At 40.0% G+C, this 24551-nt stretch overlaps 7 protein-coding genes across 7 annotated transcripts; 2 read left to right on the forward strand and 5 right to left on the reverse strand.

The window, feature by feature from the left end:
- Positions 1-188: 188 nt before the first annotated feature.
- On the forward strand, positions 189-1815 carry EAF01_000255 (uncharacterized protein; the record flags this gene model as incomplete). Its single annotated transcript, XM_038908505.1, has 5 exons — positions 189-239; positions 383-761; positions 1029-1343; positions 1437-1559; positions 1613-1815. The coding sequence occupies 5 exons, from the start codon at positions 189-191 to the stop codon at positions 1813-1815; spliced, it is 1071 nt and encodes a 356-aa protein (XP_038775411.1).
- Positions 1816-2246: 431 nt separating this feature from the next.
- On the reverse strand, positions 2247-4157 carry EAF01_000256 (uncharacterized protein; the record flags this gene model as incomplete). The annotated part of the gene is made up of 2 exons (XM_038908506.1): positions 2247-3953; positions 4110-4157. 2 exons carry the CDS (start codon positions 4155-4157, stop codon positions 2247-2249), a joined length of 1755 nt encoding a protein of 584 aa, XP_038775412.1.
- A 1451-nt stretch (positions 4158-5608) lies between these two features.
- On the reverse strand, positions 5609-7239 carry EAF01_000257 (uncharacterized protein; the record flags this gene model as incomplete). Its single annotated transcript, XM_038908507.1, has 10 exons — positions 5609-5800; positions 5848-6168; positions 6218-6237; positions 6287-6339; positions 6442-6553; positions 6607-6631; positions 6693-6755; positions 6809-6927; positions 6980-7038; positions 7100-7239. 10 exons carry the CDS (start codon positions 7237-7239, stop codon positions 5609-5611), a joined length of 1104 nt encoding a protein of 367 aa, XP_038775413.1.
- A 5729-nt stretch (positions 7240-12968) lies between these two features.
- On the forward strand, positions 12969-14763 carry EAF01_000258 (uncharacterized protein). Its single transcript, XM_038908508.1, has 4 exons — positions 12969-13150; positions 13219-13581; positions 13642-14467; positions 14531-14763. The coding sequence occupies exons 1-3, from the start codon at positions 13057-13059 to the stop codon at positions 14448-14450; spliced, it is 1266 nt and encodes a 421-aa protein (XP_038775414.1). The 5' UTR covers positions 12969-13056; the 3' UTR covers positions 14451-14467; positions 14531-14763.
- A 244-nt stretch (positions 14764-15007) lies between these two features.
- EAF01_000259 (uncharacterized protein) lies at positions 15008-16482 on the reverse strand (the record flags this gene model as incomplete). Its single annotated transcript, XM_038908509.1, has 3 exons — positions 15008-15796; positions 15885-15962; positions 16249-16482. 3 exons carry the CDS (start codon positions 16480-16482, stop codon positions 15008-15010), a joined length of 1101 nt encoding a protein of 366 aa, XP_038775415.1.
- Positions 16483-16825: 343 nt separating this feature from the next.
- EAF01_000260 (uncharacterized protein) lies at positions 16826-18076 on the reverse strand (the record flags this gene model as incomplete). The annotated part of the gene is made up of 1 exon (XM_038908510.1): positions 16826-18076. The coding sequence occupies one exon, from the start codon at positions 18074-18076 to the stop codon at positions 16826-16828; it is 1251 nt and encodes a 416-aa protein (XP_038775416.1).
- A 1028-nt stretch (positions 18077-19104) lies between these two features.
- On the reverse strand, positions 19105-22025 carry EAF01_000261 (uncharacterized protein). The gene is made up of 2 exons (XM_038908511.1): positions 20523-22025; positions 19105-20468 (listed from the first exon to the last, which is right to left on the reverse strand). The coding sequence occupies exons 1-2, from the start codon at positions 21392-21394 to the stop codon at positions 19481-19483; spliced, it is 1860 nt and encodes a 619-aa protein (XP_038775417.1). The 5' UTR covers positions 21395-22025; the 3' UTR covers positions 19105-19480.
- Positions 22026-24551: the final 2526 nt, after the last annotated feature.

Below are 24551 nucleotides of genomic sequence, written 5' to 3' on the forward strand. Positions count from 1 at the left end.
AATACAACACAAGTTACAACCAACCACCCATCAATTGCCACAACTTTTGTGAGGAAGGTAGTATCTCAGAACTCCATTGCTCATCCGGTGTATCATTTACAAACACATAATCAACACATGATAAAGCAGATATCCTATCTACTTAGCTCTAACATACTCACTCACTTACGCACTCACCCATTTCAAAAATGTCATTCCAAGGAGTCCCCGACAAGATGCTCGCAGCACAAGTTATTGAAGTAAGTATTTCTTTTTCAAAAATGCACTATGATACCGGTACTCTATTCAAGAGATCATCTGGGTAAAAAAAAAGAATAAAAAAAACCAAGGATACATTCACCCTCACACAAAAAACAACAGATTAGATTAACACACCACCCAGTTCAACCAACCCTACAAAATCCACCACATCCCCACTCCCCGCGGTCCCCTCCACGAACACGATATACTCATCCGTGTAGCCGCAGCATCTCTCTGTCACACAGATAGCATGGTATCGGCAGGCATACTTGCTACCCCTCTCCCATGTGTCGCCTCGCACGAAGGAGCCGGTACCATTATCGCTATCGGTTCCAGCGTATCAGGTTTCAAGCCCGGAGATCGTATTCTATGTAGCTTAACGTATCATCGTTGTGGCGTCTGTACTGATTGTACTGGGCCCGAGCATGACCGACAGTATTGCGCTCATAGTGGAGGGAATCTGGGAATAGTGAGAGATGGATCGTTTGCTGAGTATGAGGTTGTAGATGGGAGGGAGTGTAGTTTGTTGCCGGATAATCTGAGTTTTGAATCGGCGGCTCCATTGGCTTGTGCTGGTATCACTATTTGTAAGTTCGCGTCTCGTGTTCTGATTCTGAATAGGGTATTCAATAGTCCGGACTGCGGTTTAATAATACAACGGTTTGAATATCTAAAAGCGTTTAGAAATCTGAAAGTAGTTCATTGTTTCAATCGATTTTTATTGAACACCCTAGAATTTCAACTTCTAAATCCAAACTGATGCAATACTAAAACTTATGCAAAATTAGGGGGCGGCATCGTCAGAGCGGGCTTAAAAGCAGGACAATGGATAGCAATAGTAGGAGCTGGCGGAGGTCTAGGTCATTTGGGGGTTCAATTTGCCAAAGCACTAGGTCTCAACGTCATTGCTGTTGATGCCAGAGACGAAGCGTTACAACTTGCTAAAGATTGTGGCGCTGATTTATTGGTAGATGCACGTCAAGATAAAAACAAAGTAATAGAAGATGTCCAAAAGGTCACGGGTGGCCTAGGTGCAGACTCGACTCTCAACGTTAGTGATCATAAGAGTGCTGCAGCAACAGCGGTCGCGGTTACAAAGAGGCGTAAGTCGTTTTTCGCTCTACGATATGCCTAATGATATTATGACGTTGATGAGGATGAGTCTCTTGCTACTCTATCAATTTTAATGAGAATAGTTGCTGACCCCAAGTTCGCCAAAATAGACGGAACGATGATTCAGATTGCTCAGCCCGGGAAGATTAGCGTCCCATTTGAAGATGTGATTTTTCGGGATATCAGAATCCATGGGAGTCTTGTTGGTAAGTTGATGTGGTCCCTGGCCCCCACAATCATTATCTGACCAGGAGTGTAGGATCCCGAGGCGAAGCACAAAAAATGCTAGAATTAGTATCAAAGCACAACATTAAAATTCAAACAAACTCATTCAAAGGCTTGGGAGAGATTCCCAAAGCAGTGGAGCTCGCTCATTCAGGCAGAATGAAAGGAAAACCTGTCATCATAGTAGATGACGAGGCCATTGAAAGAGAGAAAAAGTCGGGACTACAAATGATTTGAGCAGGGGTTTGAGAGATCCCTTCCTCGCTACCATCTTTCGCCCTGAGTACTCGTAGAAGAATATGATAACGGACCCGATGCAATGCATGAGGAATTTAGGAACTTTGAGGGGATAATAAATATTATTTTTGTAGCACTACCTCGAAGTGCACTAAAACAATCTGGAAAATATAGATAGCACATCTCAGCACCTCTACAGTATCCCCTTCTAGTCTAGTAAGGATGTTTTCTAAACATTATACGCCAAAATGGTATCTGGTATGAAACAATATTTCAACATTCCCAAAAAATACAGTAAAAGAAGTCTGCAAATAGAACATGAATCTGATGGTACCTGACCATGAGATGATATACACGAAGATAAGAAAATAAACAAACAATGAATTCCAACACTCCACTATCGACCACGAGTCCATCTTGTCTTGCAAGCTTTACTTCATGGCGCGTTTTCCACGTCGATCATTGGAACTAGCAGATCTGCCGGACCGCTTTCCCAAGGTTGAACGAGTTGCGGAACCTCGTCTAGTTCTTGAAGAAGAATTAGGCACTCCGAGAGACGAAGGGCCAGCTACGGCATACGACGAAGCGCTTGGTCCAACACTGTAGGAAGAGCTGAGATCGGTAGAAGCAGCGCTTACAGCCGGCATGGCTGACGAAACAGAAACTAGAGGAAGCCCATAATTTACTCTGAGCTTTGAAATGAGCTGTGCCAATCTGTTCACATAAAGTCGTTTTGGAGAAACGAAAGCTACACTGCTAAAGTCTGCGCGAAGACGATCTAGGCGATTGACAAAATCACCTGCGGCAACGACATGCCCAGGCAAGTTTTCGAGCGCATCAATAATAAAGTCGCTTCGATCCGGGATATTCTCAGATTGGGGACCGAGTAAGTTCAAGTAGAGGTTTCGATTCGTTAGCTGTTCTCCGTGAGGTCTGTTACGTCGAAAATAATGGTTAGAGTATACGTCGACATTGCGCGAGCGAATAGCCTCCAGCATTCGAATCAACATTGCGGCTGCTTGTAATTGATTACTCCGACTCATACCGACTCTCCATCTCAGATTGTCCCTCATTGAGCCACTAATTTGTATGAGAGCTTGGGCACACCATGGTACATTGTGTTCAAAGTCAACATTGTCGAATGGCGTCATTGCATCCCAATTTGAAAGGTTACCAGAAGCTGCATAATCGTCTAGTTGCCGGAGTGATTCGTTGAATTTGTCCTCTATCTTGTTTAGATACATAATATCGCGGCGCTCTCTGGGAATGTGTTGTTCAAATCGATGAAAGATGACATCATCTTGGGTCAGTAATTTGGCCAGAGTTGCTTCCAGGTTATAAGGAACAAGGACGGCGTCGTTGTGAACAGCGAAATCAAGAATATTTCGGTACTCGTCTGCCACTGCTTGTGGATGAAAAAATGATAACATATCCCTGACATCACCCTCCCTTTCGCGACTTGTTGAACTTGTCCTTGGCCTCTCATTCTTAAGCGACCATTGCGGGGCTGGAAAAAGGTAAGGTTCGTCTGAGAAATCCCATCCAAGGTCGTCACACACATTGGACATGCCACGCTCGTTAAGGCGTTCGTAACAGTCATCGCCGGCGTCTATGCCCATTGCCGACTTCAGCCTGGCAACGTGGAAGCAAAGCTCTTTTCCGCACGAGCACTTCTCTTCTCCTCCTTGCCTTAATGAGCCAATTCGGATACTGCGGGTTTCAACCTCCGCCACGCCAACTTGGAAAGCGAAGTATGGACTCAATTGCTCCCTTGACTGTCTCCTTGATCGTACCAATCTACAATGATCGACAGCGAGCACAGTGTGTAGGGGCTCATCGTCAGAATCTTCATCCTCCGAGAAGACGCCAAATTCCTGAGGTCCTCTCTCTCTGCCCTGATTGTGTTCTTCATCGCCGTCGTCATTATCAGGGTATCCTGAATGGTTGCTATCGCTATCAGAATCCCCGTCACCAGAAGTAAATTCTCTTCTCAAGGGTTCATGGGAGTAGATCTGACCACTACGTGTTGCATGCATGGTCTTGCTGATATAAAGGTCGCAGAAATTTGGAAGCGGAGACGACATGAAGGTAAATACGCGCAGGATATCAATGTGTAAATCCCATGATGATGCTGACGACTGTGTGACTTATATATCTTACGAATTTGTGCTTTCTCCCTCCTTCTACCTATAAACCTTTTCGTCATTTTGTTAGCATGCAGAGGATTAGAAGCAATGGATGCTCAGCCTTTGGAATAGTAACAAAAATTGGTATCATTAGTAGGTCAAAAATACGGTCGCATGGGCCCTTTTGGAGGTCGGCTGGGTAGGAGGACAAGGCATTATTCATATGAATAAGATGTATGATGTACGATGTAGACTTTGTTGGCACTTTACTACTTTACTATTTTGGTAATAGTTTGCGATGCACCTAGCATAATCAAGTCGAGGTATGGAGTCAAGCCACAATAGTCGCTTGCGGCGTTAAATTTTGGTTGGACGATAGTGGATGATGTTATTGGGATAGGAAAGATGGGATGGCGGAGATATTCCAAAAGCACGGACAGAGACACCAATTGACGGAGAGCCACAGAACAGCCGGATAGATTACATACGATAAGCGACCAGTCTCGAGCCAGTATACACAAGCAGCTATGGAGTAACTATTAGGTGGACCAGGCTGACATTCGAGCTGATGGAAACCTTCAACCAATTAAACTCATGAACTTCCTTCAAAAAAATCTATAGATGAGGTATCTATATTCAATGCTGGAGGACCCGTAAGGCTCACTCCTTCAATCCTCGATTCATCCAATTCCCCCTTCATCATTAATTCGCCTACCTTTCGCCATCGTTATGCTAATTGCAATAATCATTACCGCAAGAGGAGTGAAGAATGGAACGAGTGGTCATGGAAATAACTCAACGTTCATTATGGGTCGCCCCGGGGTCGACAATTAACTGCAGTAGGGGGATTGAGGATTGCGGGATTGTGGCCTTGGGTTGGACGCTGGGCACTCATCACTACTCAACTATTAATGGTCAGCATTACGACGAACGAAATGAAAAGTATGACACTTGAGCACTCAAGAAACTTTCGGAGTTGGTGCATTGCAGTAGTGTATTAGGTCACTCTCTTCACCACCCCGTATCGTTTCCAATCGAAGTTAGAAGTTTCAACCTAAAAAAGAAACAAACGCGTTATTCCTGCATGTCCGGGCACTCTTCCGCATCATTTGAATGTCAAGTGACAAAATGAAGGTGGTAAGGATGTTACTATGTTCGTGGCGCAGCGCGGCAAGTGGGCCACATAATTCATTTCTCATCCACATCTTCGCATGGCAGCAAATCTTAAACTAGCCTGTCAACTCTCGACGCATTCAAGTTTCCAGGAACTTCTAGAGGTCTTTCGGTTATGATACGGTACTGATGTAACCTGTAAGATTTTGGAAGTTACCAAACTGCCGGTACCAAACCATTCAGCTTGTGGTATTTCTACCAATCATACAATCATCGCGAGCATGGCATTTGGAGGCATCAATAGTGATATCGCCTTTTGCAGACGGGATTGGGTATCAGCATGTAGGCACGGCGTTACTTTAAGAACACAATCCACAAATATCGAAATAGAGTTACCCCTCGGTGTGACAGAGTTCACGAAATCGTTTCATATTTTCATCATATGTCTGTCATTCATATCTCAGCTCTATTCAACGGTGCTTGTAGAAATCCTCAAAAGGATTTCCCCTGCATGATTACTTATGTGTGGCAAATGCAAGTCGTCCTCTCTCCCACTATGACAGATCAAGTACAACTCTTCCTTGCATTTTACCCTCCGACATCTCCTTGAACACTTCCGTCAAGTTCTCCATCTTCTCCATTCGAATGCGAGTCTTAATAATTCCCCGGGCCGCCATCTCAAGTACCTCCAATGCTTCACGTTGGTTACCTACTGCCGATCCCTTGATTTTCCATTCTTGGGCGACCTGTTGATATTAGCGCACGTTACAAATGTGATAACGGGAATCTTTACCATGGCTGCAGGGAATGAGTTGGCTATAGGTTGGGAATTACCTTCTGGCATTCCAACGCAGACCAACGTTCCGCCGAATCTCAAAAAGCTAAGCGCTTGAGAATAAGCGCGATTAGAAGCAGTGCACACAATGACAGCAGATGCTCCGATCCCGCCAGTGACTCTTTTGACTTCCTCTGCAATCGCTTTATCGTCAAACTTGGTGAGATCTATGAAGACTTCTGCTCCGCATTCTTTCACCAACTCTTCCTTACTTCCATGATCAATTCCAATGATTCTCATTGCCATACCACGACTTCCGATTTGACAAGCCAAGTGGCCCTAGGGAGGTTAGTATGCGACCCGATAGAGATTCTGGGGAGGAGATTACAAGACCACCGCCCGCACCGGCTGTTGTATGTTAGTTTGAAGACTTCATGATACTCGGAGATGACCGTACCGATAACAACCCATTGTCCACTCTTAGCATCACTCTTTCTCAAGGCTGAATATCTAAACTCAAAAGTTCCTGTGAGCTTCGCCTACTCGAGGGGTGACCGACCCCTGAGGCGGCCCGGCCGCCTAAGCGACCGAATTGAGGCTGTGAAAACTCACGTCGTGACTCCAGCACACAGTAGAGGAGCAGCGTCCTTAGAATCCAGAGCATCTGGAATTGGTGTTACATAGTTCGCTGGCGCGAGCGCATATTGTTGAAATGTCCCTGGGTCTGTTTTTCTGAATTAGAAATGTCATCCACTTGGAAAGCCTCGATTCACGAACAATAATAGCCAGAGATTTTTTGATTCTACAAAGCGAAAGATTTAGTTAGGAACTATAAGGTAGATTTATAAATTGTGTTTACTTACGAAGCAAACTCCATCTTTACTCTCAAGACATGGAAGACAAGAACCACAAGCGTAGGCGATCCACTTTGAAGGTTCTCAATTAATCATGGTCCCTTAGGTTCTCGAGATGAACTCACTTTAATTCCAACACGATCACCAACCTTCACTCGACCATTCTCCGAGCCGAGGCCTAGTTTGTGGACGACTCCAACACCTTCGTGGCCGCCAACTTGCCCAGCTTGCGTCGGATAAGGAACTTTTAAGGCATTAGAACATCATCTCATACTTAACTGATGTAGTAAGCTTACGACCACGCCAACTATTCTTACAGATTCCCATATCACTGTGGCAAACACCACTATGGGTACTACACAAGACAGCATAATCAGCAAAATCACATCGATAAAAATGGCGCAGTGCGAGCTCACAGTCTCACAAGCACATCGCCGGGTCCAGGTTCGGGTGTGTTTAATTGCTCGATTTTTGTGGAAATGGTTCCCGGTTTGTCGTAAACAATAGCTTTGTATTGTTTGGGAATATCGAAGGATTGGGTTGTTGCTGCTGCCATTTCTGCGATTTATCCTTGGCGAGGCGGAACACGTTTTGATTTCCCACGAGTCCTTTTCAGTTCAAGGAAAGAAAAGAATTTGAGAGGAGAATGTATGTAGGTATGTATAGATAGGTGGATGTGTTAGTATTGAAAAGAATGGAAATTGTAGAGACTCGAATCACTTTAAATAACAGGTGAAATAGCGGGGTTACACTATCTGTCACTACACCACCTTTACATCATTATACTACGAGGACTTAAAAGCCGATATGCAACGCCGAGGTCTGGCATACTTGCATATATGCGAGTGTACTTCAGTGAATGTGGTAAAGACTATTTGGATGACAGTCAATAGCACCAAATATATGTTGGTTGGTTCCTTCCGAGCGGGGATTGGTTCTTGGACAGATGCGGGATCTCAGCAACTCGGGGTAGAGACATGCAGCCAGTCAAAAGCTTTGGACCTTTGACGCGGAGAATGGAAAAGTTCATGGTTGAATGTCAATGGATGAAGATATCATTTGTAATACGTTTCCTCGAATATGATTGCTTCGTTTTGCCCTTGTGGTCCCTGGTATCCCGATGTTGATGCCACAAAATGACTCGTCAACAATAGTCATGTTCGACGCATTTAAAGTACACCTGCATATCTATGTATGAAGTGGCATGAAAAGGTATGTATGTTGATTCCATTGTGACAGTCCGTACCTCTGAAGTGGATCGTAATTTGTAAAGCCCCTCATCTACCTATTTACGGTCTTCTTGTTGTTGTCTGTGACTCCGTGGCACTGTGCCTTTTAACCGATATCCCTGCTACATGCACGACCCTACCACATGCACGCTTTTATCTTTTATATAAAACGTTACTAAAAATTGAATTAAAAATTGAATAATCATTATTATAATCTGGAATCTTAAAGTAAAGTAGTTTGAGTAAGCTAATTCAATATTTGGGATTTAAAAGCTTAAAAACAATAATAACAATGATTAATATATTATTATAATATTTAATATATTAAATTTTTAATAAACTTTTATACAGATATTAATAAATTTAGGAATACAAATGAGGAGATAAAGTTTTTTCTTGAAAAGTTATAAAATTTAATATATTATTACATAAAAGATTCATAAAAACTTAAATTTTTTATTGTAAACTTGAAATTATATTAATTTTTTTAAAAAATATATAATTAATTATTAAAAAGACTTAATAATAAATTTATTGAATTTATTAATAGTTTTAAGCTTTAAACTTTTATTTTATGAAAAAATAATATTTAGACTTCAAAATATATTATTTATTGATAAAGTTATCAATTCAAGATTTATAATAAATATTAATTGTCACGAGGACACAGTTACTAAGCCAGGGGAAGCCCCGGGCCAACGGAGGTACTACCAACAAAGAAAGCAAACTAAGCAAAATAGTAAACACAAGCCTCCCGCGGGAAGCAACCGCTACGGCGCGTAATACTTACAATAACAATATGGTGTAACCTAATAATGTGTGAGCCCTTGAAAAAGGAAAAATACAACAGTCATTCCTTTCTTACGGAATGGTTGAATAAGAACGTTAATTATCGTTAGAATATAATCAAAAAGGAATCGAGTGTAAGAAGCTTTCGGGACGAAGGCATGGAGGGGGTATCGTGTTACGGGGATATAGTTACTAAGCTGGGGGAAGCCTGAGCTAATGAAGGTAACCATTTACCGAGGCCCATTTGAATCATTTTGTCAATACCTGAAAAGTTAGGTTTTGTATAGTTCAAAAAGAATTTCTAAAATTTGTATGGTGTGTATATAGAAATCTTAGAAAGAAAAATTGTATTATATAGAATTATATAATAGATAATAGTTTTATAAGAAAAATTATATTATTAGAAAGCTTTTATTATTAATATTATTAATATAGTTTTAGAATTTATTTTAGAATTTTCTATAAGAAGTGTATTAATATTTAAATTCTAATATATAATCTTTTTTAAATAATTTTTCTTTTATTATACAGATTAATTACTAATAAGTGAGAGAATTTCGATCAGGATTTCTTATCTTGTTTATTTCGAATTAAGAATTAGTTTCTATAATATTGAGAAAAAAAATTATTCAATTTAATATACAACTTCAAAAGAATAAATGAGATAAAAAAGAAAAAAAGAAAATTATTAATTCAAATTCAATAAATCGATTAATATAATTATATTTAAATTATATCAAAAACTAAAATTTTAATTTAATTTAATGAAATTATAATTAATTTAATTATAATAATTAAGCTATTTTTATTCATATCTTAAATATTAAAATATATAATTAATCAAGCTTTTTTTAATTAGTATTTAAAAATTATAAAATTCTTTTATTTGGTATAAAACTTTAAAGAAATTAATGAAAAGAAAATAAAAGAGATATTAGTATGAATTATAATTCAAGGAATTAATTGATATAAATTTTTTCAAATTTTTTCAAAAATTGAAATTTATATTTAATATAAAAGTATTTGAATAAGAAAAGATTAAATATTGAAATTGTATTATTATTCAAGTTTATTCAAATAATTTTATATTGAATATAAATTTCAATTTTTGAAATAATTTGAAAAGATTTATATCAATCGATTCCTTGAATTCTAATTTATACTAATAAGTTATCTCTTTTCTTTTTATTTCATATTTTTTTAAGGTTGTATATTGAATTGAATATTCTTATTATTATGAATACACTACTAAATTCTAAATACGCTTTTAGTCCATGTAAAACCTAACTTTTCAGGTATTAACAAAATGATTCAAATGAGCCTCGGTATTATTAGAGAATCTATAGTTGTAGTAATGAAGGAAATTCATATCGAGCGATTAGTAGGTTTAATATATACTAAAAGAAACTTTATTATTTATAGTATTAATTATAAGTATTATAGAATTAGAATGTAAGAAAGAGTTCTAATATTATAGAAGACAAGTTATAATATATATAGTCTGATATATACTTAGAGTTAATTAGAATATATAATTAGTTTTAATTATACTAGAGTATATCTACTCCTTTAGTTCTTATTAAGTAAGTATGTTCCTACTATAGAATCTTAATCTTAATATTAATAGAATACAGTTTACTATAATATAACTATTATTGTCACGGGTTCAATACGTAGTTATGTAGATGCCTTAGGCATCCACCCTTCATATAGTCGGCGCCTCTCCGACCCCTTCTTCACTCCTTGTAGAATATCATACATCTTATCTAATACCTATCCCTTGCACCGTGATAATTATATAAGAAATCACGAGATATTTTTAAAACTTTAATTTTATCACGAGGACATAGTTCTTAAGCCGAGGAAACCCCGGCTCTACGGTCAGGATTATAAAAGGATCGACGGTGTCATTCATTCGCATCAAGCGATCAACTAGCTTAGTATAGATTAAGGGAAACTCTATTATCTATAGTATTAAGTATAGATATTATGATACAAAGATATACGAAGGTTAAAGGAGTAAGTAATATAAAACGCGCCTAAATACGTTCTTACTTTAGGCCTTTAGATTAATTAAATTATAATACTAATTGAAAATTTATATAATAAACTCTAGATGATGGAAGTATTATTGAAAATCATGTTTTAATTACAATTTATTTAAAATCACTAATTTTTCATTATATTCTAATTCGAAATTCTATTTAAAGCTTTAAATACTCTAAATACTATAAATTCATTAAAGTTAATAGAAAGTATTAAGTAGACTTAATAAGATGTATATATATAATATGTATGAGTAAAAGGATTGTTTATTTCTGTCTATTCTCTTTATATAAGAGGGAATTGTTATATCTATATACGTATACTATTCCTACTTATATACTTTATATGTATATGAGGTAAAGCGTGATATTACGTATCACGCCCTTAGTCACGTGTTCCGACAGAAAGTAAGTAAAAGCTTTAAATATCGAATTTTAAGAAGGGAATAGTTTATTATCTATTCAATTCGCTTAAAGTAGTAATAAATTCTATAAAAACAGTAAGATTTTACTAAAAGTAGGGTTGATATTACTTACTCATATAACTTCTGTAAAAAGATTATAAGGTTATAAAGTCTAAACTAATATATATAGTTTAGTATATGATTGAATTTAATTAAAGTATATAATTAATTTTAAATATACTTCAATATATTTATTACTTCGTATCTATTAAGTAACTTAGAGTCTACTCGATATATTTCCTACTATAGAATCTTAACAAATTTTTATAATATTTCATAAGATACATTATAATTAATTTCATTAATTTCATTAAAAGAAAATCGTATTAGCATTTTTTAAATTTTCTAGAAGATTTAAAAGTTTAAATTTTTTAATATTAAATTTATTTTATTTTATAATAGTAAGAGATTTTTATTATTATCATTAGTCCTCTTGATATTATAATAATATTAAGTGATTTAATTTATATCTATTAAAAATAATAATAATAAAAGTAATTAGAAACTTTAATAATTCATAATAAAGTGAAATTTTAATAATCTTCTCGGATTTTAATTTCTTTTATAATATTTTCTTTATTTAAAAATCTATAATAATATATTTTAACTCTATATAATAAACAGAATATAATATATTATTTCTAGTAAAAATATATATTAAAAAAATGAAAATATATATTATTATTAATCTTTTGAAACATATTTAGTTTTATTATATTAGTTCTTTAATTTAAAATAAGTTTTTATTTAATTTCAAAAGGCGTATACATAGTAGGAATATCGATTATATATTAATATTATTTATCTAGATATTCTCTATATAAGCGAAAAACAGACCGAAATTAATCTTTTCGAGCTCATTAAAGTATTATTTATTTATTAAATTATTACTTCATTTTAAAATAAATATTAGAATATAAAAAGATGAAATGAAAATTTGAGTCTTCTTTATATTATCCATTAGAGTTTCTAATATTTAATATCATATCAGAAAAAGATTTAAATTGTTAAAGTTCTTTCTAATAATGATTAATTCCCGCATGCTAATATATAGTATTATATCTCTATGTAAATAAAATAAGAGACGGAAGTTAAGTATTATTTAGAAGAACTTTGATAATTCGAATCTCTTTTTTATATTATATTAGATATATATACTTCTTATCATTTACATAAAGAAAGCTCAAATTTTCGTATGATCTTTTCAAAATCTAGTATTTGACTTGAAATGAATTTATAATTTAATTAAGAAGTTCTTTAAAAGAGGACTCAATTCCCGCCTCTTATTTCGCTTATACAGAGTGTATCTAAGGTTAAGCGTAATAATGACTGTGTGTACCAGGTAATGATAGATTTCTTGTCCAAGGTAAGATCTTTGCATCCTCCTACTCATACCTTTTACCAATCTCATCTGCAATACATTTCCATACATTTCAATATAAACCGAAGAACTTCTTATTCGGATTGTTGAATAGATTCAAAAACTTTCTCATTGTTTTAACTCCCCCAGGTACCTCATGGTACTTAGGTTTGAGTATAAACAATGCAAAATGTTTGTTATGATGTAGGTACCATGTATCGGAACACCAAATGCAATAGGTTTCTACCACTTCGGAATGGAAAACGTCAGGTAAATATGGTACTGAACTGGTATCATTTGTCAAGACTCTCCGCATATATCACCGAAGATACCGGTGCAAAGTAGAGTAGAGTGAGTATAAGAACTATCGTAGGAATACAATCAATAAGTCATTTCTTCCCCTGCCTATTTTCAATTGTACAGTATCATTTCGTATAATAAGTATCATTTCTCTTTCTTCCCCTCCGACGAAATATTACCTTCAAAATGTCCCCAAATATGCAGAAACAACATCCTCAATCCGTTCATGGAGAAAGCCACGAGAGAAAATACGGTGCTTTCCAGAATGAAATCTATAGAGGTTTGATACCCTATGCAATGTTCCTTCATTTCAAAATCAGACCAAGCAGCTAACTTAACTTCCTTCAGATGGCATGTTTGCTAACACTGTCCCGACTGTGACCACCGATCCCAACAAACTCGAGGAGCAAGCACGCTCTAAGCTTGCACCCACATCATACAACTATGTAGCCGGAGGAGCCGGTGAAAGAGCCACAATGGATGCCAACAGACTTGCGTTTAGACAATGGAAGATGGTACCTCGAATGTTGCGTCCCACTACCAAGCGAGATCTCCGTGTCAATCTCTTTGGCCAGGAATATGATAGTCCCATCCTTATGGCTCCAGTTGGTGTTCAGCAGATCTTCCATGAAGACAAGGAGGCGGGTCTCTCGGAGGTTTGTGCGGAGATTGGGGTACCTTATATTTTGAGCACTGCTTCGTCATCATCCAGTGAGAACGTGAATTCTATACATTAATCAAGAGTCACGACTAACAATTCGCTCTTCCTAGTCGAAGAAGTAGCCGAATCTAACGGCCCCGATGGCCACCGCTGGTATCAACTCTACTGGCCTCAAGATGACGAAATCACCCTCTCCCTCCTCAAACGCGCGAAAGACTCCGGCTACAAAGTCCTCGTCGTAACCCTCGACACTTGGGCTTTAGCCTGGAGACCCGCTGATCTCGATGGAGGTTATGTCCCTTTCATGAAAGGTGTCGGTAACAAAACTGGCTTCACTGACCCTGTCTTTCGTCGAAAATTCAACGAAAAATACAACGCTACTCCAGAGGAGAAGCCTTTTGAGGCTTCCCGAGAATGGGTTGGTGATGTCTTCTCCGGTGCTGCGCATACATGGGATCAAATCAAACTTTTGAAAGATAACTGGGATGGACCTATTGTTTTGAAAGGCATCCAACATCCAGACGATGCATTGGAAGCCGTCAAAGCCGGCGTCGATGGCATCATTGTTAGTAACCACGGCGGTCGTCAACTCGACGGTGCGGTTGGCTCTCTAGAAATGTTACCGGAGATTGTCGAAGCTGTCGGGGACAAACTGACAATTCTGTTCGATAGTGGCATCCGCACTGGTGTGGATGTTATTAAAGCCCTCAGTCTGGGTGCCAAGGCCGTTCTAGTCGGAAGACCTGCTGTCTATGGATTGGCAATAGGTGGAAAACAGGGAGCCAAACAGGTCTTGCAAGGGATTTTGGCGGATGTGGATCAAAGTATGGGGTTGGCGGGTATCCAAAATATCGAGGGATGTAATCGTTCGATGATTAGGAGGGTGCAGTATGGAGGGGATGTTAAGGCCAATAATTAATTAGTGGGCTTAGAAGGGTTTGTATAGAAGACAAATAATTTCAGAATTATATTTAATAGCGTGGAGCTAACTGAAGCTAGGTAAGTTGTTCTTAGTCCTATCAGTATTTTTACAATAGTCCGAATTGTACTCCGTTCCAACATTCTAGGTTTGAGGTTCAGAGAACATTCTTGTTGATTTGATAGATTGATCAATTATTTCAAATCAAATCAACAATTCAACAATTGAAATTATATTGATGTCTGAAATACTTTTAGTATTTAACAGGTATTGAATATTCTAAAGGTTTGAATGTTGAAATTTACGTAGTTCATTTTAAGATTCAAGTGTTCAGATTTTAGAGATGTTAGTGATTTCATCAATTTGATTTTTCATATCAATTCAATAATTAAAAATGATTCAACGTCTAAAACACTTTCATCATCAAGAAAGAATTAAATATTCTAGAGATTTCCATTGTTAGAATACAGTCTAAACTATTGGACACTCTGAATTGCCATTCTACCTCGCTTGCCGCACACGATACAATATCCTCAAATCCCCCTTCATTCCTCACGTCACAACACCACCCAAACCACAAAAGCCACTCCACAAACCAACCAACTCCTAAGCATCCCCCCCTCCAAAACCGATTCCCACCCAACCCGCACAGCCGCACCTGTAAAAACTCCCTCCTCGCCAGAAGTCGTCGCGCTGGCATTGTACCCCTCGGAAAGAGATTGCGAAGGAAGAGCCGAAGATGTCGACTCACTTGCATTATGCACATTCACAGCAGTAGCACTACTGCTACTAATCTGCACCGCCACCGAAGGCGAAACCGGCGTGGAAGTTTCCCACGCTCGAACAGTAGAGATTCCATCCTTGGTCGTCATGTCAACAGGTGTCGCAGACGCTACTGCAGTCTCGAGACTCGAAACCACGGCGGTGGATTCAGGGTGTACATTAGTTCCCGTGTTGGCATCGATTTCGATATCGACATTGGCATTGGCATTTGATCCCGAGTCTAAAGTTGAGTCTGGATCTTCTTCTTCTGTATCTGCGTCTTCGTCTGCGAGCGGACCCGAGTTCAATGCATTTACGAGCATGGATATGGGTGGACTCGAAGCACCATCCGAATCATCTGATTCGGTACCGATGTCAGAATCAGTCGATTCGTCATCTGATTTTGTGTCCGTGGTAGATTGCGATTGTGATTGAGAAGCCGATGAGGAGGATGCGACGGATGTCAATCCGGACTCTGCGTCTTCGGAATCGGAATCGGAATTCGAATGAGAATCCGGGTCGGGTGTGGAATCCTCGGGTGTGCGGATGCCGAGACGAAGCATACAGATTTTTTCGTTTTCGTCCTGGTGTGGAGTATGCTGTTAGTATTGCGTTCACTATTTATTTTCCGGATTGGTCTTTTGGGATGGGGGAGATTTGTTGAATGAATACCTTGTGACAGCAATAACCCGCAATCGACGCGCATACATCTCCTATACCACAGTATCCATAATCTTGCATACAACAAGTCTGTTTATATCGTGAAATGTATTAGTATACATTTTCACATGCTCGCATCTCGTTGTCTTTCTTCAAAGTTGAAGTCCAAGCACCTTCCCAATTTGAATATGAATCGGAAGGATTCTCTGAGGATAAGAAAGATCACTACTCTCAAGAAGTCTTCAGAGTCCAGATTCTCATAAAGTATCAAAGGACTGCCGGAAGGTGTTGAATAATAAGTGCGCAAAGGAATTTCCCAAGGGGCACGAAACCCATGTTCTAGCATAGTATGCACACGAAAGAAAAGACAACTCACCTCCCCAATCGTAGGATCATAGCAATATTTACTATCGCTCCCACCACACGGAATCGACCCTTCTCCCCACGTTTGCTCACAGCTGAGAAAATCTCTCTTATTAGGATGTAAAGCTTTATTATGATGCAGCGCGTGGATTTCCGTAGTGTGGGATGTGAAATGTGATTTTGCATTTGTAGAATAGGCTATATAGAGAAAGAGAACCGGCACGATGATGGAATTTGTTGACTTCATTGAAACAGAGATGTGTGGGAGATGAGATATGGATGGAGAGTGTAGATGTTTTGAAGCGTAAGAATGAATGAGTGAATGAATGTGTTTATAGGATGAGTGCTGGGTGATCGACATTGTTTCATCCATAGCTTAAGAAAGGTATGCAATATAATGAATTTTCGATCTATCGAAAAGTTTCCCTTGAAGACGCTCAATTTGATCAATTTATGTTTTGTGATCGATTATCGCTACCCCTGAGGCTGAGAAAATGTGGAAAGGGATGCCATAGAATAAGTAATAATCTCTGCCCCTCACCTGAAACCGATAATCGCCTCTTACCTAGGGGTTTGAAATTCACGCGCAACTATATACTTTTTCGATACCTTGCAAGTATACGGCGGTTGCTTTCCCGGAATGCAGTGAGTTTCCATTCCCAGCCTTCGATAAACCAGCGGTGCAACCTCGCTCCCCCATATTTCTCAATCTGTTCAGCCACATCCAAACCATCGGAGATAGCAAGCTCAGCACCAGTGGTCTCGACTATAGGCATGGTTATTATAGCGTCGCCTAATTTCATTATCTTGTCATCGCCAGTCCACAATTTGATTAGTTCTGGCTGGTCCACCTGGTGAGTTCTCAACAGCCAGTGCAAGATCCTGTTTTCTTTCATCTTTTCGGGATCAAAAATTTCGTTATAAGGGCCAGGTAGATCATTCTTTAGTCGGAAGGTTTTGATTTCTTCGAGAAGCTTTTCAATCAAGACAGGGGATGCTGCTTCGTAAGTTGGCCGTGTCGGTTTCCAGAGCTCATCTTCAGTGTCTACTAAACTATCTAAGCGAGGCCGTGAATAGATGTAAGTCAAGCTCACTTCGCCGCTTTGCGCATCAACGTGGTTGATTATGAGATCCAAATTAGTTCCGTCGAATTTCTTCTGAATTTGGGCTGTATTGCCAGGAAACCAATCTCGAAACTTCTGATCCCACAAAGCCTCTGACAAGATGGCAGTGCCTCGGAATACCACAATGGGATTGATTTCTCTATGGCTACCTGGACATTGTATCGGAGAATGAACGCCCATACAGTCGAACGTAATGTTCCCTTCCAACGGATCGACTTTCGGGGGGAAAACCAAACGAGGCGACCCGCTTGATTTAACCTTAATCTCACAATCCCATTCAATCTCATCCTTGAATCGTGCCCTCAAAAGACGTTCTAGCATACCGCGGTGAACTCTCACTTTGGCATTAATCGTTCTCTGAGGAAAGGGCGTGGTGTTCGGCACCAAAAGACGATCTTGAAACCTTTTTTCGCTAATATTCAGCAATTTCCTTAGGTCTTTGACCATCCACACTGGCAGCGAAATACTATAATCATGCCGAATGGAGTTCTCATCAGGTCGACGATCTTTGGTGAAGATCTTGAAGGGGATTCCCTTTTTGTAAAGACTGCGTGCGAGTGTCAAAGCTGACAAGCCACTCCCGAGTATTCTGACGGGCGATCGAACCAAGGGAGCGTGAGCAGGACTCGGCGGACAAGATTTCAAGAAGCTTTCCATCGACATATCTCGGATGTGGTGGCTACTCGAGAGCGCTTTCATGCTTCTTGGCTGGCCCATGACAATTTTGCGATCTCAATGAAGGAAAGTGTCAATAAAAACTCGATTTTGAACATACACGGGGGTAAGAAATGCTAACTTAATGGGCGAAGAATGAAGAATGATGGATGAGATGATGAACAGCGGAAGAATATGGAAACATGCGACATATTGGGGAGAGGATGACCGGGTCGATCTTTACTTCCTCACCACAAGTGATACTGAGCGAGAAAGAACAACCTACAATGTTTTAAAGCTTGTAAGAAAGTCATCTTGCCGGAGTTTTGATGAAAACTTTGTGGATAGCGTAGGTTCTCTTTACTAGGTAGGCTACATCAAATGGTTATCTGCTGGATTGTATGTTTCAGAGCTTACCTACCTAGCGTTAAATCATCGTGCCGAGGTTTTGACGGAAAAGTTTAGGTGTGGCGTAAACTAGAGGTTAACTGTACTAGATCAAATCATATATAGTAAAGTATGAAAGTATGAGAATGATAGTCTGATTTGAACTAGAATGATAATATGAATTAAAACATGAATCTGAATTGGGAAGTTGATATGAGTTGCGATATCAACATGAACCAGAATATTGATACAAATTGGAATAACAATCGGTATCATTTAATACTATCACAATACTTTACAAAAACCAATAAAGAGTCCCAAGGGATTTCCTTCCCTCTTCATGTCTTCCCTCCCACTCCCATTCCCATACTCAAGAGCCCTTAACCAAGATACGGTCTATAACGCGCACCCCCAATCTCATGCCCCAGAAGCAGTACCAAATCTTTCGACAATTCAGACTGCATGTCCTATGATATCCTCAATGTTCCCATTCGAATTCAACAATCAGATCCATGGATGCTCCGGATATTCCAATCTGGAACTTTCATGAAGGCCCCGCATAGGTAGATAGAAACAACTGATATACACACCTACGTATGCATACTGCCGTGCCTTGCTTCTCATCCGGTATCAATTAGTCTTCTCGATTGCGCAACTTTGCGCTGTAGAAGCAACAAACTACAAATATGCCAGAGCCAAGGAAGACAGGAAGGAACGATCAGAGAAAGTATCACTGCTCCTTCGTAATTTGTAAACTATTTAGCAGCCATCACTAGTATATAGATCAAGTCCAGATTCAAATCGAGAGAAAACAAACTGTTCAAGTAATTTTTAAAATAAAATAAAACGCTAAACCAATACCTGGTATCATGCAACACGTAATCCTACACCGTGCAATGCATGCTTCCTATTTACCTATAACCTCCTTCACGATTGTGAGTTATCCCATAAAGCCCAAAACTCCATTTGCAACGCCGGGGCAATGCTTTTACGCCAGAAAATCCCGCTACCCAGAGGTGTTAATATGAACAAAAGAATAATTTAATTGCATGCGTGAAAGGAGACAAGTGCTCGACTTCTTCACCATTCCACACCTCTCCAATTGAAGTTTCCATCCACATTGACGAATCCTCCTTGATCAATCGCCTTCTCCCACCCCATCATCACGGCAAGAAGCCTGCAGCCCGTGGCACTGACTGTACAGACGATCTTGTCACTTGCTTTTCCCAACACCGCCAAATCCATCAAATAAGCTCTTCCGACCAATTCTCTCAATCTTAAAGCTTCTGTAGTAGGGGGTAATGTTGTATCAGGGGTTTCGACGGCATTTTTCGGAGTTCCCGAAGGTTTGCCTAAACTCCAGAACATGCCAGCATAGAATCCTCCTTCCCATCCTACTGTATCATCTACGAATTTTCTTGGCCCTGGAGTGTTGGGTTTGGGAGCAGCTGCATCAAGAGCATTTTTCGATGCTAGTCGAATCTGCTCCTGCGCTCTAGAGACGTCTTTGAACTCTTCAGAATCATAGACATCTGGGTCATCAGAGGCAATGACCAATGCACTAGCTATTTTGGCTAAAGTGTCGTGCTCCCCATTCGGAAGTGAGTGGTTAAACTTCTCGTTTATCAACATGTGTGCTTTGTCGCTATACACAGTCAATGGAATGTAACTGTCTTTGTACTGGAATTCATATGGTCTCCTGTCCCCGTGACGAATATGTATACCAATGACCATCCCGTTCTCTTGATCCGATGGGTCTAGTGTGGACTTCGCCGAGAATTCTCCGGCTCTGCTGTCCACGTATTTATTGTCATCGTCGGATAGGTGGAAAAGTGCTTCGTACCCGAGGCGAGCCATTTCAAAGATAGGCTTTTGTCGGTAGACCTCCATCTTTTTCGCGTCTTCAAAATAATCGTTGAAAGATCCTCCCAAGATATGAGTTGCGGTCGCAGCCGAGACTACTAGATGGCGAGCATGATGCGGACATGGGAGCATTTCGTGACGCGGTGGGGGTCTGCATTTGGGGGTCGGAGGTGGCTTGAAGAATGTTGTATATTTGCCGTATGCCCTTGTTGCTGTCAGTAAAGAGGAAAGAAATGAGGCTTAGTTCCTCAAAGCTTACCATCTTGAGTCATCTACGAAGAAATGTCTTCCTTCCTTTTGAGCCAAACCGAACGCAGTCCACAGCATCATCAAGCCCTTTCCGAGTCCCGCATCTGATGTTTCGAGCACAAAAGTCAGAGTCTTGTCACAGATATCTGAATCAATCAAGCCGTCCTTATTTTCGCCCACCAATGAACCATCTTTTTCCCTCAATAGATTGTTCTTCGCCTTAATTCCGGGTAAAAGTCCATGTGCCTCCGCCTCAGCAACATCCATGAAATTTGGGTCCACATGGTAGTAATCATAATGTGCGAAATGCTCTCGGTGCACGTGGCTATGAAGATCAGCAACAGTGGCAGCGACTTCCATATTTTGCGCGCATATATCGGCATATTGTATGGGAGTGAGAGGAAATTCGTGATTGGGAGGTATGGAAACCGTCCATTTCGATCGTCCGCGTTTGTCTGTTACGATAACTGGCGTTGGAAAGTCCGGCAATTCTGATTCTCCAACCATCTCATACTGATTACCAGAATGTGTTGCCCATCCTACTGCCGTCATGGGCCTCTCCAGCCATGTCGAGGTAAAGCCAAAGTAAAGTAACCCCAATATGCCAGAAACCCATAAAAACCCTCTGAACCACTTTCGGGGAGTTCGTGATGGCGCTGGCTTACCGTGCCTTGGAACCAAAGCCGGAAGACTTGGTGAAGGCGGAGGCGTTTTGATCAAATGATTGAAGCTAAATCTGGAAGAAGTAGATGACGATGGTCCTCGGTCGTTTGGATCGTACCCTCCAGATTTACGCAAACTGAGCCGAGGAGAAGTTCGTGATGAGAGGAGCATGTCTGAGTGCGTGTATGACTTTTTCACGTCAAGAGGAGGGGGAACCATGAGGTAAAATGACTGGCACAGCCAGGCAAAAACGAAGAAGAATGCAGTTGCTAAAAATTGCCGAGAAAAGGAGCGTTCAAGTGCTATTAGAAAAGCTCTCAGATGTGCCTGCACTTGGAAAGTAGATATTGAGTCGGTGACATGTAGAAATTTCCAACTTCCGAGGTAAGTGAATGAAGAGACTGATCAGGAGACAAGTGGAAGTGAAGGCTCTTCAGAGGTAAACCATTCAACGGACATGAACCGGAAGAAGAAGGTTTGCTTTCCAGAATGGGAAGATTTTAATTTAATGTATTTGAGATAACGTTATGTCAAAAGATATAGTACTTCTGAAGTGTATGGATATTGTTTCTTGGCAACAGTAAAATGTGGAGTAGATGCGGAAGCGCGTAAAGACGAAACGAAGAATATTGCCGGAATATGTAGAAGCGCATAGAGTTGGGAGTTGAGCCAAGTGGTGAACACCGGTGACGTCTCCTGTGGGATCTTTTCGTACTTCGTATCCCTTTTGAATCAATGAGATGATGTGCCAAAGTCAAAATGCATGATCTACATGCCACATTTTACTTTTAAGACAGGAGAAGGAAAATCCAAGACCATTTACTGGATGAACAGAAGATGAGATTGAGGCGAAGAATAGATGTGATTAAAGAAAAACCAGGATGATACGTGATACCGGAGAAGAAGGAGATCAACTTGAGACAAGAGATGTGATATTTTTGCATGGTAAGGCCCTTGTATGTGGTCATCAATTTTTGGGCATATATGAATGATGATTGGTTGAAGCCAGATTCTTCGACTAGAGGGAACTAGGTAGGGGTCAAATCTTATGGAATGGAACGTGGGGCTCAAAAAGGGATTTAAGCACCATGTGCATGTTACAGGTCGGCGGGAAAGATAATGTTAAAAGGAAAGAAAGAAAGAAAGCAAGAAAGAAAGAAGAGATGAAGTTGCAGAATCTGAATTCGAAAGCTTTTCTGTCTTTTCCTTCTCTCCAGCAAGCGATCATCCTTAACCATATATCAGATGTTTCCCTTACACCACACCAAGAACTCAGAGGGACTTTGGATGACGATTTCCCCTCGCAACAAAAGAATACTAAGAGCAAGCAATTGCAAAGCACCGCCGACACCTCGTTGAACCCTGGAAACCAACCAGCTGATTAGCTCCTCCGCACTTCAATAACAGTAACGGAGCTTGAGGGAAATACCGCCCCCCGGTAGGCTATATGTAGACAGGATCTTGTAACCATAAGCATTGATATTATCCAACCTTAAAACCTTGTTTTCATGCCCATCACCCACATGAGAATGCCCGACCTCAAGTCGATTGGACTTGATTAGCTGAGGGAACCGGATGTGCACATTGCACATAGCATAAAAGTCATATCTCTTAACCTCTGTTACTCTTCTCATTCCTTCCTCTTCCTTGAATTCTCCACCCATCATAGAGGGCGGGGGGGTTCTAAGTTCTAACTTTGCCTAAATAGGATTTTTGGCTTCCCTCACGTCTCCTTCTTGTTCAACCACGACCTCGATAAAGTGCATTGCGTTGACCCCTGAATATCCGAAACATGCTAATGAAAATGTCCGAATGCTCGTTACAACCAATCACGCCCCAGAACATTCAACATCAAACAAGCCCAAATATAAGCAAAAATTCTACAGCATCCAATCTGCATGTGATGTTACGAGATGTTCTTTTCTCTCAAGCTTTTTGTGATAAGGACGAGGAGGTTCACGTCCGTGAATTAAGGTTATATCGCGGAGAAAAAAAAATGGTTGAAACATTTTCCCCTCTATCAAGTACATATCATGATGCCATCTCCCTGGTCTGTTAAACAAATCTCCAGTCGCCCGTCTCGAATTGAGCACATTCTCGCACCGCATGCACCGCAGAAAACGCCACCATCTACATCCACTCATACATCCCAAATCGTGTTTAACATATATTCCCCGTACCCCGTACTACGTCTCGGCAATTCCCAGGAAACGTACCGTGTGGACGAAATCGGCTTTGTACAATGTACGCACCATGCATGAGCACTTGTGCGTAAAGCATGAGGACCTAGGTAGGTAGATATCTTTGTGCCATCCTTGGTTATAATAAGTGGCGGAATTCCCCCCGTCTTACAATTCTCATCCATCCAACGAATCTTCCTTCCTTCCATTTCTCACTCTACCTACAGGAGTGGTGAACGAAGGAAGCCTTGAAGAAATGTCACAGGAAGGATCATCGACAGACATCCTTCTGTTTGTTGGAGGATTTCATTGCTATTCCTTGATCATCCGATTCTCCCTTTCTAGGAACACTACCCATACAAACAAGACAGACATACTGGAAATGGAATGATTGGAAAATAGAATCACGCGATTATTCATCCAACAATCGTTGCAATTGGTATGCGAAAGAGATTCACATTTCCTGGAAAATATTTTCTCCCCAAAATTTTCCTTTTGTTAGGAGATGATACTCACACTGTGCTGTGCCGGTTTTTGCCCCAAGAAAGTAGCTCAGCAGAATGTAACACAAATTTGAACTGTCCGTTTGCCTGCTTCATTGGAGATGAGCATGTGAACACAGATTGGATAATCGAGCCGATTTTCCTCGAAAATAAAATTTTGTCGATTCCAAGATTTCAATCAATCAAATATCCAATACATTTCCTCGACAACAATATCAAGTGACAGGATATATCATTCCTCCCCCACTCAAGCTCACCACCATAACTCCCCTACTCCCCTCCACCAAATATCCAACACAAGCTGAACCATCGCACACAACCCCCAAGATAACACAATTCAACCACATCTTCAGAGCCGTCCTAGTATATCCAAAATACCAAATCATCCATAGGTAGGTAGGTAGGTAGGTAGGTAGGTAGGTACACAAAACATGCCTGCATTCAACGGCGCACCGTAAGATTTCCATCAGCTTTCGACCACCACATACAGTCAGTCACTGTGAGGCTGAAGTCGAAGCTGACATTCGTAGCACAAGTATCGTATGTAAAGCACGGTGGGTAACAATCTTCCTTATGATCATCATTATCACCAATCACCAAGTATGAATGAAACATTGGGTATGAGGCATTCCTCCAAAGCCCTTCCAAACCCTGACATGCTTCATAGAAAAGAAACAAAAAAAAACTACTTCT

The sequence above is a fragment of the Botrytis porri genome (genome assembly GCF_014898465.1).
Source record: "Botrytis porri strain MUCL 3234 chromosome Unknown BPOR_001, whole genome shotgun sequence".
Classification (NCBI taxonomy): Eukaryota; Fungi; Ascomycota; class Leotiomycetes; order Helotiales; family Sclerotiniaceae; genus Botrytis; species Botrytis porri.